Raw genomic sequence first — 21,970 nt, 5'->3', positions numbered from 1 at the left:
ATTCTCTGAGCACAAGGACTTGGTAAGTAATAAGGATTGTGAAGTACATGAAAATGTAAAGAATAGCCAGAATAGATGAGATCCAAACTCATGATTTCTTTCTAGCTCAGTGTATTTTCCTTTAGGCAATAGGGTATTTGGCTAACAAGTCTCTTTCTCTCCAGCTGTAGAATACTGCCTACCTCCGTAGTGCATTCAAAATAGGCAGCATTATTCAGCCAAAATGTAGAATGTGCTACAAAATTTAATACATGTGAGAGGTCTGGGAAAAGGATTTGGGGAAAATGGTTGAGAACTACTGTCCTACCCATGATATTTGGTGCATTTCCTATGCTTAGATTGGGTGACACTATAGCTAATGTAACTGCCACGGACAATCAAGCTTAAGATTTTAATCATACCCATTGTATTGTGTTCTGTACACAGACGGCTAGAGAAAGGAAAGGTATCAGAGAACACAAAACAATGAACGACAAAGAGGGGTCAGGGAATGAAGTGTTTTGTAAGAGAAAAAGAAAGTCAGGCACCTTGAAGAAAGGTAAGCCACTAGACAGGGGGAGAGAGAAGCAGAAATAGACGGGAGGACAGAGAGGAAAAGAAAGAGAAAAAGGAGGCAAAGGAAAACACTTGCCCCCCATTTGGAGAGGGGTGCTGGAACAATTTGTATCGTGGGTGGCGCTGAGAGCTACGGAGCCAAGCTGTGCACCCTGTGTGTGATGGAAACCAGGTCAAGCCAGGGGGTGAGGCAGCACCCCTGGGTCCAGCACCTGCGCCTTGGAATCTTACTGAAGTCACGGGGGGGGGGGGGGCTGCGTGTTACGGCGGGTTAAAATGGGGAGCGGGGGGCCGCTCAGCCGGCGCTTTGGGGAAGAAGGGGAGCCTCCAAGCCCACGCGCCCTGCAGGAGCTTTGCGGCTCCAACTGCTCAATGAACCACGCGGGGAACAAAGACGATCCTTAACCACCGCCGGGTCCTCCCCTCTGCCCGGGGCGCGCGAGCCCGGAGGGCTCCGCAGACACCCCTCTGCCCATTGCCCCCTCGCTTCTGCACGGGCCAGCAGGGCAGCTGGGGAGGCACCACCCCGGCCGGCGGGCGGGCGGGCAGCCCGCGTTTGGCACCTGGGAGGAGCCGGAGCCGCCCAGGGCCGGGCAGCGGCAGGAGCAGGAGGAGCAGCAGGCGCTGGCTGCTGCTGGCTGCTGCTGCCCCGGGCTTCCTTCCCGCCTCGGGCTGCGCGCCTCAGCCAGGGGCTGTGTCAGCCTGGCTCGGCTGCCGCTCTCCTTCCTTTGTGTGCGCGAGGGGGGCTGAGGAGGAGGGGGCGGGGGGCTGAGCCTGGCTGTCAGCAGCGCTGCCCGGCGGGGAGGGAGGGAAGGAGCTGGCGGGGCGGCTCTGGGCGCGCTCCGTTCCCGGCGAGGAGGCAACTGGAAGCGCCGCGGGGCCTTTTCCCTCCCCTGCGAGAGCGGCGTCCGCCGGCTGCACGCACAGCCCGGAGACAGACGCCTGAGTGAGCGGCGCGCAGCCAAGGCTGCCGGCCGCAGCTCGCTAGCTGGCTGAACAGGAAGCGCAGCCCGGGCTGCGGCGGCTGGTGTTGCTGCTGCTGCAGCTGCTGCTGCTTTGCACCGTGCGGCTGGGCTCCCGCACTTGGCAATGGGCTGGGGGCAGCGGCGGCAGCCGGGCAGCAGCAGGAGCAAGAGCAGCAGCTGGGCTCGAACCTAAAGGAGCCGGAGGAGGGAGGATGGCAGCGTCCAGCAACTCCAGTTTGTCCGGCTCTTCGGTTTCCTCCGGTAAGTTTCTCCCACTGATCCTTGTATATATCCTCGGCGGGCACGCACCTGGCTGCAGATCCCCGGCTTAGCGACCCCCGGGAGCTGCTGATTTGTAGCGCTTCGATGCAGCTGTTGCCTTAGTTTGTTTTCATTTGGCCAGTGTGTCCAGCCCCCATCTCCTTTCCTTCCAGCCTAAAGGGAAGGCTCCTGGCGGTGCTTTCCTTTCACTTCGTATGCAGTAAAAGCCGGGGGGAGGAAGGAGAGGGATGGAAACCCTTTGGTCCTGACTGCCCTGGGGTTGCCGGGCAGAGCAAAGGTGCAGTGAGTAGCACTGCTCAGGTACCCCAAATCCTCTGCTCATTGCCTCCAGGGGGGATGGACACTGCCCTCGAGAGGAAAGGTGCAGCAAGAGGCCTCCCGCTGGCTGCGTTGCCTGGGTTTGTTTCAGGAATCAGCGGTTTGCGAAGCATGCGATTGTTCCTCTGGCAAATACCTGCGCTTTTGACACTCGCCTTGCAAAAGGGACTAGTCCGTTCGGCTCCTTAGCCCTGCTTAGGCAACTGGGTAACGCGTGAAAGGGGCCCCATTGGCAGGCAGCCCCTCTGTGTCTTGGCTTTTTAATGTCCACCAGAGCGTTTGTGAGGGGAATGGGTAGGATTTCCCTGATCTTCTCCAGGATTTGTGGTAATTCCTTTGCATTATGGTGAGACACGGATTGTCATTATTTCTTTATATTGTGGCAGTGCCCAAAATGCCCTAGGCATTTTCTGAAATGCAGAGGAACACAAAGGTCCCTGCCCCAACGAGTTTGCAATATGAAAATTACCAACTGAGACTTTTAAGAGTTCTGCTGTTTCTTTCCTGGAGTTCATGGGTTCTCAACCTTGGGGGTTGGGAACAGGCTTCAGAAGGTTAAGATCCTCCCCCCCCTTTAATAGCTAGATAGGAGGGGGGGGGGTCCTTGAAACTTTTTTTTCCATTGTAAAATGGGGTCATGGCAAGAAAAGGTTGAGAACCACTGCTGTTGTTTGTTCGTTCAGTCTAGTGAAGTAGCAAGAAGAACTGAGAATGGTACAAAAGTAGTAGCATTGCTGCTCTAAGTATGACAATTTTCTAAACACAACCGCATATTGGGAAAATAATTCCTTTCTACTTTCTTCTCAGCTCATTGAATCTTTATAATGATGAATCTAAATTATGGTTGACAAGAAATTGGAAATCAACCATGTCATGGTAATTAGGAGGGAGAAATGTTTAGGGGCAAATGTACTCACTATACTTGTGGTTTGGTGCTTATGCTCTTTACTATAAAACATTTAAAAAACTAGATCACTTATTATAATCATGAGAGATGTTTTTCAAAGACAGAAAATTTATTTAGAGTTTAAGTTCTAAAGGCAGGCACTGTCTTCTGCTTTGTGTTTGCAGAGCCTAGCACAATGTGGCCCAGTTCTTGTTAGCCCTTAGGTGCTACCTTAGTAAACATGATTAATAATAACAAAGTCATTAAAAGAATCAAGCTGTTTTGACTCTAGTGAGAACTGTAAATGTTTAGCAATAAATATTTTAACTATGCTAATAAACATGACAATTGTATTTCTATGATGTGTAAAGATGGACTAATGTGTAGTGTGTATCTATATCATATTTATGTCACTACTTTCATTAAATAATTAACTTCCTTTTCCTTTAGGTAATTATTTTTGTGCTTTTAGTTTTAACAAAGTGATTTTTTTTCTCTGTTGGTGATAATAAAAAGCCAATGCTCCTACATACGGTAAAGTGTCCAACATTAGCAGCCCCATCATATCTGATCTTGTGGAGCCACATTTTGGCTGTCTGTGGTTTCAGTTCTCAGAACTCAGCAAGTCTTAGAGCACTTTTAAAATATCATTTAACCACATATGCTTGGTTTTAACTTTACTCCAATAGAATTATATTTGAGTTCAACTTGCCAAGATGAAGTCTTGCAAATGATACATAATTATTTGTACTCAGCGGAAGTGGGTAGGTTATGGTACATTTTAGTAATAGAAAAGGAAGTGTGGTCTAGTAGTGATAGCACAATGCTGGGGGACAAGACTCCTAGCTCTACCACTGACTTGCTGTTTGACCTTAAGCAAGTCACATACTATCCCTGTGGCTCACTTACCTAGCTCAAAAATAAGTATAAATACATAAATACCACCAAGGAAAGTTCAAAGTTCAAATAAATTAATGTTTGTAAAGTGCTTTGAGATTCTCAAAAGAAAGATTCTTTAACAATTAATTACTCCCATATTTCCAAATGCATTTTTAGCTTCAACAAAATATATTATTTTCCTTTTTGAACTTGTAAATCTTAAGCATTTAGCTCAAGGGTAAGTGTCCTGGGAAGAAACTGAACTGTTAATTTCAGGGAAATATCCATCCTTTTTGTATTTAGCGATCTATCGGTGATTGTTATAATTCTTTTCTGTCCTTAATGTGATGTGTTTATAATTCTAATATATGCAGTAGAAGTTAGATTTGAGCACTAGGATAAAATATATGTGCATTTCTAGGTGAATCAATGTTTTTCTACATTACTGGTTTTTATGTTGGTTGCTACACTCATGCAGGCCTCCCAAGTGGATACGCTGTACCAGTTGGATACCAGCTTCTGGCCAACCTCTGAACAGTTGTTCAGTTGGGGAGAGGGCTTAAGTAGCTTCCTTTAACCAGTACCCTTGATATGACAGATGCTCTGCAATCCCCATCAAGAATTTGGCCAGCCTGTGTGGTGTGAGCAGACAAGCAGGGGTTGGCCAGAATCTGATCCATGAGGAATAGAAATATTGCATGTTCAGTGTGGAAATTACTGCTTGAAGGACAGAGGGGAAGATAAGCTTGCCTTTTTAACAATTTTTGATAGGACAATTTCCTCCTTTTCTCACCTAAGCTTCTTAGACCATTACTAGTCTTCTTCCTCAGTGCATGCCAAACTCTGGTTACATGCTTTCTTATTATAGGTAAAGAGGTGCCAAGCTGAGCATGGATCGGTCGTAGAGACAATGTAGTTTATGTTCAGCTCTGAGGAAAAAAGTACTCTATACCCACCAACTCCTGAAGCTGAAGGACACATTACTGTGTTTGACTATCTGCAATGTAACATTTTCTCTTTCCTATGCCTTCTTTGCTTGTCAGAGAGGAGAAATGTATGGCTCAAGTACTTTTTGTGTGAAGAAACTGCAAAAGAATTTTACCATTTAGACGTTTTGGGAGCCCAGATATATGGTGTCAGCATCTATCGACTTCAATGGAAGTCCGGTCAAGAGCATAAATTGGTCCTCTGTTTAAACTGTTAAACAGTAATTTTAAACATGCTTTACAAACATTAATGATGTAATACTCACAACACTATTGTGAGGTGGTTAATTACTGTTTTACAGATGGGGAAACTGAGGCAGAATGGCATAACCAGGGCTGCAGATGGAGGTAGTTTTAGAGCCACAGTTTGAACTCAGAAGTTCTTTGTTCCTAGTCCTTTATTTTAACAGTTAGAGAACACCTCTCTTCCAGGGAATTAATATTATCTAATATTGGTCTTCTGTAGTCCTACTGTCATATTACTAATTATAGTCTCAATATTGTTGGATACTTGCCTGGGGCCTGATCTAACTCCTACTGTAATCAATGGAAGTCTTTTCATTGACTTCAGTGGGAGCTGGATCAAGCCTTTAACGCAGAAGAATGGGTGGAAATTTGTGCTATATTGTATATATTGTACTATTTTTGCTATATTCTATATATTTGTGCTTCAAATTCTATATTACTAGGATCTGAGAATTATATAAACTGCTCTTTAAGTCAATTTTTTGACTTTCCCATTGAAAATTAATGTGACATATGCATATATGAAAATGTTGCCTTTTGTGACTAATAATCCACATCTGGGAAAGTGTTTGAGGTAAAGTGGATATAGCTGTGTGAAAATGGGAAGGTAGCAGTATCAAGTGGTTTTAGTCAGAATTCTTTTCTGGAGCCTTAGTGGATTTGCACAACACATGGAGTGTTGAATTTACAATTACTTCCATTGTGAATGCCATCCTAGCTTCCCAGCAAGTCTCCTGTACCAAGCACCCAGGTGAACTGCTGTCTCACACCATTCCTGTTCCTGCACCTGCTCTCCTCAGGAGTGCTGATTCAACTATCATCAATACCTTTTCTTTCCCTCATCACACCATCCCCTCCTTAGGCTGGCTCCCACTTTTACACTTCAGCCTCCTTTCTCTCATACCCACTCTCCGCTCCCACTCATGGTCTCTGCATCTCAGCTTACTGACCCCCTACTCTCACTCCTGGTCTTCCCCTCACAGTTCAATCCCCTAACTTTCCAGGGTGACAAACTCTCCACACCTCTGGCTTCATCACCCTGTACTGTCCGTCCTCCTCTCCTCCAGTAGTACAGGTGGCCGAAGCCTTGTTCATAACTGACAAAGTGCAGGCTCCATTATCATTTTCTATGGGACATAATTTCCATGGTGTGTGAGTATCAGGTGAAAAGAACACATTTCCTCTTCCCTGTGGGCTTCCACTCCTCAGTGTTTGATCACACATGGATCCTGTCCCAGAAAAATATTGTGTGCTATATCACTTATCAGCAAGAAGGAATTGCCAGCAAGAGACTGATATGTTAATTTTAATCATAACTTTTATTAAAATACAGTTGATATGTTTAAAAATATTTCTCATTATGTATAATCAGAATGCTGTGCTGAACAAAACTGTTGTACTTCTTTTTGAAAAGTGGGTAAATCTAGCTTTTCTTTTCCTATTTACAAATTTTAATATACTAGTCTTAAAAATAAACATTTATCCATCCTGCAGTTCAGAATAAATACCTTAAAGTATCATTGGCCAGTGGTCCTTCGTTAATTAATGATGAAATGTATGATTTGTAAAAACAATTCTTGTAATAAATCTTAAAATGTCAAAGGCTATTTTTGTAAATGCGAACTACGTGGTTTCACACACACTGTGCATTATGAAAGGGGGGGTGGGAAAGAAAAGACATAGCAAATAAAGAAGAATATCAGGCAATTCCAGTAATTTAACAAGGTCAAAATAAAATATTAAAGACTCATGACTCCCTGGGGGGCTCTGAAGGTGCTAAGATGTGAAATGGGCATATATTGTAAAAATGAAAGACAACATAAGCTGATTTTAATTAAGATGCTAGCAAGTGAAAAGAAATGAAATTGGTATTGTACACCAATTCAGAAAGATTTTAATTGGGAAAAAGATTAGTGAGTGAATGTAGATTTATTCTTGGTGATTTAATAGAGATAGTGTAGTGGAAGTGGAACATGAAAATTATATAAATAATATTGGTATTTTTCAGATAAAGTGCTTTTGATTCTAAAATGGACAATACAATTCCTTTCCCTTCCCTTTTCTCCTTGCAGTATTTCTGCTAACTATGGGTTCAATCTTGACTTTAAGTTTACAAGTCATTTGTCATCTGTGTTTGAGGAGACTGGAGAACCTATAATTCAAGAAAAAGTACAACAAAAATTCAAAAGAAAAAAGGCCCAAGTGCCTATCCTGGTTTAATGACAAATCTAAAATTTACTTACGAAGAATGCTGACTACTGAGGATAATATTAATTAGGTAACTGTTACAAAACATCTCTGCTTTAGAATTTAGTTTATATTTATTTGCTGCATAGAAAGTCCATTTTTGCCTCTTGATCTACTTGTCTAAAAGACATATGCTTAGTATCAGACATCCAGTGTTTCATGCTGTCATTATGATGACCACTTTGGATCCCCATTCAATTGACTAAGTTCTTACCTTCTGTTTGTCTGGTTTAAGGCATGTTTAGATGTGCCAGAACTCTAAGGGATTATAAAAAGGGACTCTTGAGATTACTGAGATTTATTGCACTACCACATACATTACTCATACATGGTTTGCTCAGGATGTTTTTCAAAAGGATTTTTTTCAGTAAACTGACTGGCTTATGTCAATCTTAAACTGGAATGCTTTTGCTAAAGATTTAGTTAGAAAACATGTTAATTGTTTTAAAACAAACACAAAAACATGTTCCTTATTCTGAAGGGCAGTGATGACAATGTTTTCTTTCTGCTCTTTTTGTGCTGGCAGAAAATGTTCTAATGCTGGGGGACCAGTCTGTTTGTTCCTCAGGGTCTCTTGCTTTTTTAGAAGAGAAGAACTAGGAGAATTCTATGTTCAGGAGAACTATATATTAAAATATGCCCCATTAATATTGCATGAAAAAGCTTTTGTTGCAGGGAAATGTAACAGGATTTGTACAAGAAGCTATATATCTATAATTTCATATACATCACTTTCTGTACAGGTGTATTCACAGTTCATCTGAGAAATATATAGCAGCTAGTGTAAATGCATAGTTTTAGCTGCTATGAATAATAATCCATTTTGTACTCTTTTCTGACCTTTGATTATGAGAATATAAATTTGAGTTTTGCATTTAGAGATGGATATTATTCACTATGAATCATACATAGTTCAACAGCAGTAGTTTCATCACCTTGTTTTACCTGGCAATAATCCAGTTCCTGAGGTGGGAGAATCAGCAATTTATTCCTGGGACAAGGGAACTAGTGTTGCAATTCAGTGCCACAGTAACATTAGTGTGCTTTAAGGTTTGCGGATAATGTATTAGTATGTGACAATATGGACTCCTGTCTTTGGTAAGATAAGTACAATAGAAAAGTTTTTAAAATGTAGAAGAATTTGAAGGAGTAGGGTGCTGTCTTGATCTTACCATTAATAAGGTCATCACAATAAGATTATCCTCAGAACAGACCATTTTTTAAATTGAACTAATGTTATCAGATATTCTGATTCTCCTTGGTCAAGATGGTTTTCTTGTATTAATAATTGATAATAGAACAAATTCTAGCTGAGCTCCCCAACCAATGATGGGGTGTAACCAATAAAACAGGTGCCAGCCACTGTTACTCAGTGTGTCAAGTCAAATCTCTGCATGTCAGTCTCTAAGATGTAACAAAGTATTTTCTTGTTGTTTTATCTTGCCATCTCCTCAGCTCTCATTCAAGCACTGATGTTCTTAGCTCATAGAAATTGTGATAAAATATAATTCTACTACCAAAAGAAGGAAGTGGAATGGTGGAAATAGGAGAGAACACTACTTGCTGAACCTCATTTGCCACTCTGTGTAGCTTTGTTAAGTAAAGGCATGCTGAGTTGAGCTGCTGGAAGTAAACAAACTGCCTTCTTAGTTTTAAAAAAAATGACATTTGTTGATCATGCCAGTTATTCACCAGTGGACTAATTTGAAAATCCAAAAACACTTAGGTCCCTCTCCTGGAAACACTCATGCATGTGTTTAATTTTACTCCTATAAGTAGTCCCATTGAAGTCAATTTAATGTAAATTCCTTAATACTGCACCTTACTGAGTGATGTGAAAGGGAAGAAAGGTTGAAAGGTGGATGACTGGTGAGAGTCGGTGAGTGGAATTCAAATTGATTGGTTGCCTTAATTGACCATTTCTGTGCCTTTCAGTACGTGTACATTTTTAAATTGAAAGTATTTTGCCTGGGAATTAGGTATATGCCAATTTTGTGTAACTCAAAATGACCAGTAAGTCAATAATCAACTAGCTAAATCTCTCTTTTTTGGGGGATTTTGATGATGTTTATTCGCTCTGTCATTTAAGCTTTAAAAATTCTGATGTCAGTTGTAGTATGGAGAAGAGTGCGTGGGTGTGTGTAAAAGAAAAGCCTGTGTTTCTCATGATGTGATGTTTAACCTTCCAACTGATGCCAGAAGCAAGTGATCTACAATAAATCTATAAACAGTGGACTTTTTGTGTAACCGTTCATCAAGTTTGTATTCTTTTATATGTTTTGATTATAGCAGTGTGATTGTGTATCAATCACTTGTTATTTCAAGTTTAAATATATCTTTATCTGAATATTTAATGTAGGTTGTAGTGTAAGAATGTCAAAATATTGTAATTTCCTAATGCATATTGAAAAATTAGTTGGTTACTCATTCAGGATCTTTTCAAGGCACATAAGGGAACAGAACAACACCCATCTTGCAGTCATGGGCTGAGAGGGACCATATGAAGAGCAGAGACAGCTGTATAGTATGTTTCCTGGCATTCTGTGGTTCTTATGCAGCACTTCTGCTGCAGAGACATAATGTATTAAGGGAGGCATGTTCTGCTGGAAAGTGAGAGGAGTCAGACAGCTATTTTAATGTGGAAAGTTTCCCCTTAAAAGACCTGTAATTTGCTGAAATATTTTTCTGCTGCTCTGAACAGTAATGAATCAATCTAAAAGCCAAATGAACCACTTCAGAGATGTCATATGAGTGGAACTGATGGGAAAGACAGTGGCAGCACAGTGGCAAGCCAGCCATTTTCAGCATTTCCAAGGTGTCCAGGTGACATGAGAAATAATTTGTATACCTATATACTGCTGAAGTTCTGCAGGGTTTTCAGTGTGATGTCCTGCAAGTCTCAGGCTATTGTAGGGATATGAGCCTATGCCTTCTGTCACTTCTGCACGTCTAGCAGGCCAGTCTCACTAAAGGGAACATGCAATGAATCATTAAGAGTGCTGAATGTCTTTCAGATGAAACCTGCACAATTGTGCCTGTTTATGTAGGAAGGAGAGCATATATCCCGGTTCCTATTTTTAAATACATGTAATCATATGTAACCTTTTGCATACTTTATTATTGGTTGTTTAAAAGGCCATAGATATACTGCAATATTTTCTCATGATATAAGATCTTAATATAAGATCAAATTCTGCCTGCTATATAGGGATAAATATACATGACAATGGCAGATTATTGATGCCTGTATTCTGGCTGGCAGTGGCCCCACACACAGAGCACCACTTCCATGCATAGTTTTCTAGTTACACACTGATATATTTGTTTCTATGTGTAAAGTGCATAGTTGCTGTTGCTGGGTAAGGTAGCATGTACATATAACAAATGGGCATGTCCTGCCATCCTAGAGTCAACAACCCCTGAAATATGGAAAAGGTTCTTGGGATTGAAATGTAGGATGCTGAAGTTCTGTCCTGAAGATCACAATACATCCTTTGTAGTATAGCCAATATTATAGTATGTAATATAGAATAGCCGTCTGGTTAAAGCGGGAGTGCTCAGCTCCCTAATTCTAACTCTGCAACTGACTTGATGTGTCCTTGAAAAAGTTACTTGACCTTTTTCTGCCTCAATTTCAGTATTGGCAATCCCCAGTGTTGAAAAAAATCATGAGTTAGGACTCTCCAAATAATATTGGCTTACAAATCATGACATAAATAAACAAATGTTATTTTCACTTGCTTTTTGGTTTCTGAGCATTTAAGTGCATTTGGGTCACTTTTTCAAGCTTTTTTCTCCCAACCATGAGGGTTAGAAAGTTGTTGTATTTTTAAAATGAAAGTGGAAATTTTCATATAATCACAGGATTCCAAGAGCTGGGACTTTAAGAGAAACACTAAATATTGCAAGACCTGTAATAACAATCACAAGAGTTGTCAACACGTCATTTACTCCTCTGTAAAATTATATGTACGTAGTTCACAGATGGGTTATGAAGCTTAATTAATTGTTTGTGAAGTTTTTTGGTGATAAGCCCTATGTGAGCGCAAACTGTTAGGACCTGACTACGGGGTGTTGAGTTCTTTCTGCTCCCAGTATGGCTGAGGTGGTAACTCAGATGGTTGTATGATTGGGAAACTATTTATCTATTTTCATGCAGTCCCCATCATAGTAGTATTTACTGTTGTTAAGGGCCAAATTATTATAGGTTTTATGGTTAACCTAAAAGGTAGTATTGATGCATTAAATATTAAATGTGTGATGTATTCATACTGTGTGGATGAAGAATAAATCAGTTCCTCCAATGATGCATTTTCAAGAATTATGCAGACATTTAAATGATACATAATTTGTACAGATGTTTGCTCATTGAAAAAACAGGTTTTCCTTCCCATTTGCAAGCAAGCAGACTGAGAGGATGGGTAGCTTTTAGTCACATGCTGCTTTTATTCTACAGTTGTTTTATTTTGAAATTTGAAACCCCTGGTTAGGTTGCTTTTTTTCTTTTATTGATCAAACCAGTTACTGGGGAAATTAAAGTATACTGCACCCTACAATGTCTGTACATAAATTTGAGTCTATTGAAGATTAGATATTTTGATTCCAAGCTTCCTCTGGCTATGAAGGTATGAATTTGACATATCAGTGGCTAGTGTAATTTTTCATTCAAGCTCAGTGGATAATAGTAAATGATTGGACATGATTTAAACAAGGATGGCTGCCTTGGATAAAACTTTAAAGCTTTGGATCAAGAATGCTTGAGGCTAGGAGAAAAATTAAAGACATGAAATGATGATAAATGGGCTTGTTTTTTCCCCTCCTTTTCTTTCTTGCCTGAATACTAGGAATAGTTTTAAAGATTGATTTCTTGATGGTTTTCCATCAGATGAACTGGAAAACAACCTAGATTAGTAAATGTCAGGTTGGTTGGAGTCCAAGAAATTATGTAGAAAAAGAGATTTTATTTAATGCCATAGGAAAGTGAAGGGAATGTATAATTTTGAATTCCCTTTACAAAATGGTGTGCTGTGTCAGACAACAATATTTAACAGAAGTAGATTTATAGACATTTTTAAATTATAGACTCTGGTTACCATTTTAGTAGCAGCTGAGTATATGTGAGGGAGAGAGAAAGAGAAGTCTTAAACCTAAATATACATATTGATTAATGTATTACTAAATGTTGTGTTAGTGCAGTCATGCCACTAACTTGTGCTCTGATCCCATCAGATCCTGCTGGCTGAGTATGAGAATGGCAGACCTCCAAGGAACATCTAAAGACTGCAGGAAATTATGTTGGTAGTTTAGTAGATGCTCTTCTTCCTTCTGATTGAACATAGTGTCAGGGGATGCTGATCTCATGGAGGAAGATGCATTCTTTTGAATGAAATTTAAAGAGACTTACGGATCCTAAAGCACTCTTTGAAAGAGTAGAGGGTTATAATTTGGTGTCCTTCAAAATTCCAACTTGAGCAATTACATTCTGCTTCCTAAAATTCCAGTTGAGAAGAAAGAGGGAATAGGTATTGTGTAGTGTTGATGTACACACAAGAGTTTGTGAAGACCCAAGCCTTTTAGGTTTTGAACATTTAGAATTCACATTTTCCAGCTTTTCTCTATAGCCATGAGGGATAAAAACTAACTTAAAATAAATAAATAAATAAATAAAGTCCAGGAGCTGAGACTTTAAGAAAACCCTCAGTATTGCAAGACTTGTGGGGAAAAAACTGAATGAATTCCTAGACTCCTTGTACATAGTGTGTAAATCAATTTACATTTGTAATGCACTTTGAGTTCCTTTGGTATGAAAGTTGCTGTACAAACTTAAGATCATTATAAGTAGTGTAATAGAGTATGCTAGAAAACCTCTCTTATCCCAAAGTATTTTTATTCTTGCAACCTAGTCATTTTGTAATGTCAAGAGGTAGGCCTTCCTTACTAAAGAAGCAGATGGAATGTCATTTTAAAATTAGTGCATAGATCTGAATCTGTCATTTTCAAAGTTTTTTTTCTTTTATGTGGATTTCAGTTGTGTTTGTTTAGCACTGGAAGATGTTCAGAGCTGGAGAGATGTTGCTTCATTCCAGAGTAAGATTTTGTTAGGAAGAATAGATTACAACTACAGTAGAACCTCAGAGTTATGAACACTTCAGGAACGGAGGTTGTTTGTAACTCTGAAATGTTCAGAACAAAATATTCTGGTTATTCTTTCAAAAGTTTTTACAGCTGAACATTGACTTAATACAACTTTGAAACTTTACTGTGCAGAAGAAAAAAAAGTTCCTTTCCCTTTATTTTTTAGTAGTTTACATTGAACACAGTACTGTACTGTGTTTGCTTTCTTTCTTTATTTTTGTCTCTGCTGCTGCCTTACTGAGTACTTTGGTTCCAAATGAGGCATGTGGTTGACTGGTCAGTTTGTAACTTTGGTGTTTGTAACTCTGAGGGTCTACTGTACTAGTAGAAAATATTTATATTAGTGCCCAGAGGTACCAATCAGGATTGGGTGTCGATGTTACATAAACACAGAAAATTATTATTATTTTTTAAAATTTATACTGAGGTAGCATGTAAAGGCCACAACTAGGCTGGGCAGTGTATACAAACATAATACATGACAATCACTTTCCAAAAGATCTTACCATCTAAAGACACGGAAACAAACAAAGGGTAGGAGATGAGGTTATAACCTATAAACAAATGAGTGATGATGATCTGGTACAACTTTATCATTTACATGCCGTGTGTGTGTGTGTGTGTGTTTAAACTGGAGTGGAGGTAAAGAGTACAGGAATATGGCGGGGGAGACGATTGAAGAAGCCTCGCCATGGTAGTTGCTTAATCCTATTTATATGACACTAATAATTATCCATTGCAGAGTATAACATTTAATAATCAGCAATAATGATAGCCTAACTGTCAAATGTAGGAGAGAATCTGATCACAGGTATTTTTACAAATGTAATAAGCATATCAGAGCAAATTTTCCTTTAAATTTATTTTAAAAAACCTACTTAAATGTCAATAGAATTGAACAATATATTTTACTTCAGTTTTTACAGGGGAAAAAAAGTTCAAATGCACATCTTAAGTAGCTTTAGGAAAAAGCATTTACTGATTCATGGAGCTAGAGTACTGTTCAAAGGCTTCCAGAGTGTCCAGAAAACAGAAGTATGCAATAAATTGTCTGAAAGTGAAGTGTTTGCATAGAGGAAAGTTCCATCACTCTCTAGGTAGGGTTAGAGGTACAGCAAATTTGGGGAGAATTGGATACTGTGCTCCCATTTAATAATAAAAGTCTCAGTTGTAGTTATCGTATCTAGCACTCTATATAACTCTTTGCATTTTCAAAATGCTGTACAAACACTTAACACATCCTCACAACACCTTATTTTGCAGATGGAGAAAAGGAGGCAGAGGTCAAATTAGTTGTCCAAGACTACCTGCTGGCCATTTAGCAAGGATGGGTTTAGAAATTTGAAATTCCAGGTTCGTAGTCCCATGCACAGTACATTGTACTGTCTCCTTAACTTCATTGACAGATTTTACTCATGTAAAGATTTGGGATTGGCTGACTTTTTTTTCTTAAAGTAGTATGCCTGTCTTTTCTCTAGAAAAATCTGATGCACTGGATTTAGTCAGCAGATTCTCCTCATAAAATTAGTTTTAAAATGAATGCTTTCCTAACCAAACTTGATTTGTTTTCTGCCATTTTTTCCTCCCTTCTCTTCTTTATCCTCCTCCTCTCACTGTAAGACCACATAATACCTCACTAGACTCTGAGGGCACAGATTCTTTGATTTCAGTTATACTAAGGTAACTGATGCAATTACTCATAATCTGACGCTGACATTCCTCGATCAATTTCTTTTCTGGTAGACATTTCAGAACAGAGTAGTGGCTTGGTACATATTTAAGGTAGTTGATGCTGTTAATTTCTGACACTGTTGAAGTACCATGTGGAGTGACAGCTGCTGAGGCAACAACGTGTAGTGCTTTTACTCTTTGAAAAGCAAAATATTGTGGGCATGCAAAACCTTTGCAAATGAGCAAGGACGTACACATCTGAAATTTGCATATTTTCTTTTTAACAAAGGTATATTCATGGGGAAATATTATCTCATGTACAGATATTAAGTCAACGAGAAATATTTGAACTTTTTTTGCATATCTGTAATATTTTTGTTAGCTTCTGAATAATTTCTTTTCAACTCCCTTACCTTGCCATAAAGAATAAAATTTAGAGAAATACGCTTCCAGTCAAAGGAAGAGCTCTGTGATAAACTCCATTTACTTTATTCCATAATTATCTTGGAACTTGTATAGTCTAAATGAGTACAGGCATTGCCCTCATTTGATCTTGCTTACACTTCAATGAAGCAGATGGAACTCCTTTGAAACCCCAAACTAAGTAAGTAAAATCCACTTATGTGGGTCTAGATACTGGTAACATCATAGCAGAATTTTCAGAAGCCTTCTTGATCCATCGCTAACTCTGCGCTCAGCAATTGAATGATCTGCTGTGATCCATTTATCCATCTCTTTACTGATCCCTACTATGATGAACCACCACCATTCCTTTTTCTGATAATTTTCTTCAGGCATACAGATGAAAATAACCTCATGTGAACCAACATGCACAAGTCTGTGCCTGTTGATTTCCCAGAGCAAAGTCTGCTTCGTGCTAATATTTCTAATATAAGTATGTCTTTTCCATCTAGAGGATACAAAAGAGTTTTCATCAGTTTCACATCTTAAATGCTTTCATTTTCTCCTTATCAACAACATTAATTTCCCAGGATTCACATCCATAAGTCACTTAGGATAAAATTAAGCTTTTCATCAGTTGAACCTTTGTACCTTTCAAGATGGCACAGTTTTTCCTCACTTTTGTAAGGGGGCCATGGCTGAGTGGGCCATCCCCAGTCTTCTGATTTCTTTGGAGCAGCCTTCTTGGTTGTGTTTGGTCCACAAACAATCAAAGGGTAAAACTAGTATATGTGATATCCGGTTCAAGACTACTTTACAGAAAAACTGGGCGAGGGGGTTTGTAGGCTGGTGGCACGGTCCAGCCAGCGGTGTTGCGACACTTCGTTGGGCCCAAGCTCCGAGGAAGGTCACAGCACCTTTCGCTGAGGGGAATAAGCTCCCTGTTTGAGTCTGTAGCCCTGGTCCCTAGGCGGGGTGGGCTTCCCTGGCAGTCTATAGCACCCTAGCCCTCACGTAGGGCAGGGGGAAGGCCGGGGAGCCACAGACCCCTTATCACAACAGGCGGTGTGGGCCAGTAGTCTATTGCCCCCAGTTCCCAGACAGGGCAGGGCAGACGAGCAGTCTGTTGCCCTAGTCCTCAAGTAGGTGGGGCAGGTATAGTCTACAGTCCCCGGCCCTCAAGCTGGGCAGGACTGGTGCGGCAATCAATAGCCCCCAGCCCTCAAGCGGGCAGGACAGGCATAGTGGTCTATAGCCCTTGGCCTTACAGTCAGGCAGGGCTGGCAAAGCACAGGGTCCTCTCGCCAGCAGTGTAGAGGACACCAAGCACTCCTGGGATGGTTAGGGAAGAGGGGAAGGGGATGCAGGCCCACCCGACTCCACTGTGTCCCAGTCCAGGGCCCCATCAGTGGCAAAGCATTTTGCCACTGAGTCAGCAGGGATCCAGCTGCAATGCGCTGACTGACTCAGTCACATTCAGCCACTCTCTGGTCAGCTGTCCCAGGGCTACTTCCTCCCACCCAATCCCCAGGTACCTGCATCCACATAGCTCCCTCCAGGTCGCTGGGGGAGGCGGCAAGCGGGTGTCCTGTGAGTCCCTCACCGTCGACTGGTGGCAGGTCTGGAAACTCCTCTGGGTCATCCACAGAGGGTAGCTCCTCCAGGTCAGAGGGTCCCAGGGTTCCTCCAGTCCATGGGGTTTGGTCCACTCCGGTGGGTCCTCCACGTCAGGCAGCTCCTCCAGATCAGGGCCGGTCTCAGGGGATTTCTCCCACCCAGCGGGCTTGGACAGCTGCTCCCAGGGCCCGGTGGCCCTCTCCAATCACTTGGGCCCGGCAATTCAGGCAGGCTTTGGAGGCTCCGGTCAGCAGAGCAGTTGCACCAAACAGCCACAGGGCCTGGGTCTGGCCTAGACTGCAGCCTCTGGGAAGACACATTTGCCTCTGGCAACAGTTTCCCCCTGAGTGAGCTGCTGGGCCTGCCTTTTATACTTCCCTCCCTGACCCTGGCTCCGCCCCTCTGCTTCCGGGTGGTTTGGCCTGCAGGACCTGGGTCTATCCAGCAGGGGCGTCGCGACCCTTCCTTGGGCCCAGGCTCCGAGGAAGGCCACAGCGCTTTGTTACAGGGTTATTTTAAAACAAACACGCATATTTACCAGCCTATCCTGACACCAAATAATCAAATACACAGTCTTTAAAATCTACAGTCCAGGAACCAAATTCTCTTTTGGGAACTTCATTCAACTTAATAGACCTATTCTGATACTCCTGCTTCTCTCCTGAGAGGGGGAAAAAAAGTCAAGTGAGACTTAGGCCTGATACAACTCTCTTTCAAACCAATGACTCTTTCTATTGACTTCAGTTGGAGTTGGATAGGGTCCTTAGTTGCATTCTTGAGAGCATAAGTGTTATATCTGCGATCATTAACTAGGTCACCTTGTACTAACCTAATGGGCCTTTATATTATTTCAGTGAGACATACGATGATGTTAGGGGCAAATCTCTAGACTAATATTTAAATAAATAAATGCACAACCAATTACCCATTTTACTTTTTAGTGTCACGCCCTTGTACACTTTTGTTTCAACATTTATTTGAACAGAAATATGTAGCTGATGTGTTATAATCTACTGGTTACAACTGATGAGGTTCTTGATTTTATTTCTTGTTTTGCCACTGGCGTTTTATATGACGGTAGCCAAATCACATTTGCTCCCCTCTTAGTGCTCTGGTTCCTCATGCTGTAAATCTGAGTAGAAGATCTTAGATAATTATGTTTTTTCCATTGAGCTTCCCTGATTCCTGATTCTGATTCTTCTTTACACTGAGGTCCCTTTACATCACTTTGGCAGTGTAAAGGTGACTTAAAGATGCTATAAATTATAGTTTACACTGCCAGAATGGTGAAAAGGGGCATCCATGTAAATGAGAATCATTAGTCTATTGTATACAATAAACAATCTCTCTGTTCTAATTTTTTCTTTGAACAGGTTTGATTTTTCTTTCATTAAAATAACTCTTTGTATGCAGTGAGCTGAATGGAGCAGATTGGGCTTAGTGCACTATTGGAGAGTGGGGGAAGGAGTGTGTTCCCATGCCTTGCATCTGAGCCAAAGACCAGGCTCAGTCTTGATCATTGCACTCCCTGCCTATGTCACCGTTTGTTGTCCAAATGTGGTATTGAGAAGCAGACTGGGGTGCAGTTCTAACTAGCAAAGCTGGCCCAGCACAATGCACCTGTAAAATGAGATTGCAGAGACTGCATTTTCCCTGCTTTCCAAAGTCATTTTGCAGATAGTACCTCTTTGTGTGCTGCTGTCAGAACCCCTTTTTCCACCCATGAACTGTGTCTAAAAGCCATAGCCTATATTGTGTGAGACAATGGGTTCACTTAAATATTAGTTTTCAAATACAGATTCTACCAATATTCCCCATTTTATACGTACACAATTTCCAATTTGTATATTTCCAATATGTAGTGTATGTCCACTGTTGATGGGGATATGTGAGAGAATCATTTTTACATATAGGAATTGGGAAATCAAATCAGAGTTTTTCAGATTCTAAACTAGCAATATTGTGAGAAACTCTGGAGGAAACCTTCAGTAAACTCATACCAGTTGTAGATAGCACCTTTTTAAAGAGTGTAGACATTTGTAATTGGGTGTTCGAAGGGCTGGGTGGTCTAGTGGTTGGTGTGCCTGACTTCCGGTCCCTTGCTTCCCTGGCCATGGTGCCTCAGGCTATGTATACACTGACGGTGGCAAATTCGCCACCGTCAAATAGATCTTTCTGAATTGATTGAGCAGTCAATGAAGACCCACTCAATCGATCCGAAAGTTGACGCACTAAAACCATCCCCTCAAGTGGCGTAGCGCTGTGTCGATGGGAATGCATTTCCCGTTGGCACATTTCAGTGAAGACACTGTGCACAATGGAAGTTATGCAAGCTACTCTGTGTAGCATGTAAAACTCCCCTCGACTGCTGCCAAATTTTCAGGTAAGTGTAGACCTGGCCTCAGTCCTTAGAAGGTGTGGTAGGGGAACCTGGGCCCTCCCTCCCTCTCCACCAGGTCTTCAGACCAGCAGGGTCTGTACGGCAGAGAAGTCCACTGCCCTGTGCTACTTCCTACCTCTGTCTCTTCAGTGTGGAGCATAGCCCCCATAATTCAAACAGTCTGTAGTGGCTTGCTTGAGTAGCATCTCCTTGTGGACATTTTGCAGCATCCTGCCTCTGCCTCAGATCCCTCTGGGTGGGGCGGATGTAAGATTGGAGGGGCCTAACTCTACAGGGTCTCTAAAGTTAAAATCACACAGTTCACTCACTGCTAGCTCCTGTGTCTTCACCAGTCAGCCCTGAACTGAGCCAGGTTCTCCTTTTTTTCCCACTCCAGGCCTGGCACTGGCTGCAGATAGCATGGTGGGGCTAGCTGGGCCTATAGGCTCTCTTTAACACTTTTCATGCTGGTGTGAAGTTTTTCTGCTTCATCGCAATATTATTATGGTAGATATGAAGTTCATAAATATTAATTGTAGTTAATTCTATAAACAAGCAAACTTTACCACAAAGGCAAAGGATGGAGAGCAATCTCCTGTAAAGAATGTACTGGAAATAGAAAACAGAATTCAAGCAGGTTTTCCATTGTGAGATCTTATTTGAGCTCAGGAAGAAATTGGAAAAAGGCTATCCCTCATTTGCTACTCAGCAAGGCAACACTACGTTAATTTCTTCTTAAAATCTAGCTAAGATTGCTTTTGTGTCCAAGCAATCTCTGAAGCTCTCAAACCTGGAACTCTAAGATGATTTTATTAGTACGATAAACTACTTATCCTGTACTGTTAGAAATAGTATTCAGAGTCGAGGGTGGGTGTTGAGACTAATGTTCTTCCTGGAAGCATGAAAGACCCTCTCTTAACATACGGATTATTGCCATATTGATTGCTATGGCTCCAGCAATCGGATCAGTATCTATTAATAAAGGCCCTTTATCAGCATGGCACCTATGTGATCTAAACAAGTTTGGTAAGTCTTGTCCTTTAAGTGCTATAAATATTTCCATGTATACAGAAGCTCTTAGACATTTAAATGACTTGAGGATAATTAGATCAGAACACATATATTGTTTGTGTGTAGTTCATTACCTGACATTTAATAAAACAATCACAGTGGTGCTCAAAGAGAAGAAAAATTTTAAGCAATTTAAAAAAATTGTAATTCAGTAAAGAGAGAAATGTCAGAGATACTAACTCTCCTCAAAAGATTAAACTTAAAATAGACATTCTTTGTGATAATCAAAATAATACAGTTTAAACAGGAAGTGATTGCATAATTAATATGTACACTCACGCCTCTGCCATCAAGTTCACCATGCTTAAATCTTCATGATTTGCCATTGTGAGCAAGAAACACATACTTTTTGAAACTCTTTAAAACCAGAAACATTTACCTAAAATGAATACTCCAGCTATCTTTTTAAGTTTCCACAATTAGTTTCCGTTCTAAGTTTCATTTCCCCACAACTTTCTGAAACTTTAATCTTCACAGCTTTATTTATAGAATTAGTTTTTGCCAGAAGATGAATTTTGGTTTGAATGCCTGAGCAAAATGGTTCAATAGTTTGAGTAGGAAGGGAATGGAAAATGTCTTATTTAAAAAAATTTGGCATAGAACTAGCTTACTTGTCCCGGTTAAAACTGGTTTTGATTTGACCAAGTTAAGGGCCTTTGAAAATTCATGTACAGAACAGGCACAGTAGATTTCCCCCTCTCTCTCCCACTAAACTTTAAAAGTTAGTGATTGTAAAAGGATTTGGTGTTGATACATGTGTGTCTAGTATAACTGAGTAGAAAATAATGTACTGAAATATATTTCTGCAAATCACTAGGGAAACTTGGGTCCAAGAGGAGCTCCTGTGGGCCTTTCAAGGTGTAAAGGGAGTAAGGGAGAGCTCCTGTGCACTTTGGGTCACATTGGGGCCTGCATGCAGGGGATAAGGAGGTGTAAGAGCACCCATTACTCTCCTGTGTTGTCTATATATACAAGTGGTATTAGCAGGTGAGGAGAGAAGCCTCTGCAGAGCTGCTGTGTACTCTCCCATGCATGTAGACAGGCAGTGGAATGGATGCAGCAGTGCATGTATCCTGCACTAGTTACAAAGTTGACCTGGCACCCAGGGGAAAACAAGGAGGTAGATTCAGAATTTCTGAGTCGCAATATCCTTTCTGGTCTGCTCCTGTCAACAGTTCAACAAAATTTTTAAGTTTCTGGGTTCAAGATGATCTGGAATGGCTTGGTGGAATGAAGGGGAGCGCATGCTAGGGTTTCTTTCTAAATCTGATACCTCCTCCACTTTGTTTCATAGAGCCATTTTTCATCCTCTTGATCCCTGACAAATGAA

At 41.0% G+C, this 21,970-nt stretch overlaps 1 protein-coding gene across 1 annotated transcript in view; it reads left to right on the top strand.

Moving 5' to 3' along the window:
- Positions 1 to 661: 661 nt before the first annotated feature.
- The window catches only part of CHN2 (chimerin 2), a 194,260-nt gene continuing 172,951 nt past the window's right edge, over positions 662 to 21,970 (top strand). The window contains exon 1 of the mRNA XM_067561989.1: positions 662 to 1,781. Within this exon, the coding sequence (XP_067418090.1) occupies positions 1,733 to 1,781 (49 nt within the window). The 5' untranslated portion in view covers positions 662 to 1,732. The remainder of the gene's footprint in view (positions 1,782 to 21,970) is intronic.

Source organism: Emydura macquarii, unplaced genomic scaffold (assembly GCF_026122565.2).
Source record: "Emydura macquarii macquarii isolate MOO-44397 ecotype Brisbane River unplaced genomic scaffold, CSIRO-AGI_Emac_v2 contig_2422, whole genome shotgun sequence".
NCBI lineage: Eukaryota > Metazoa > Chordata > Testudines > Chelidae > Emydura > Emydura macquarii.
This window is presented reverse-complemented; position numbering and strand designations above follow the sequence as displayed.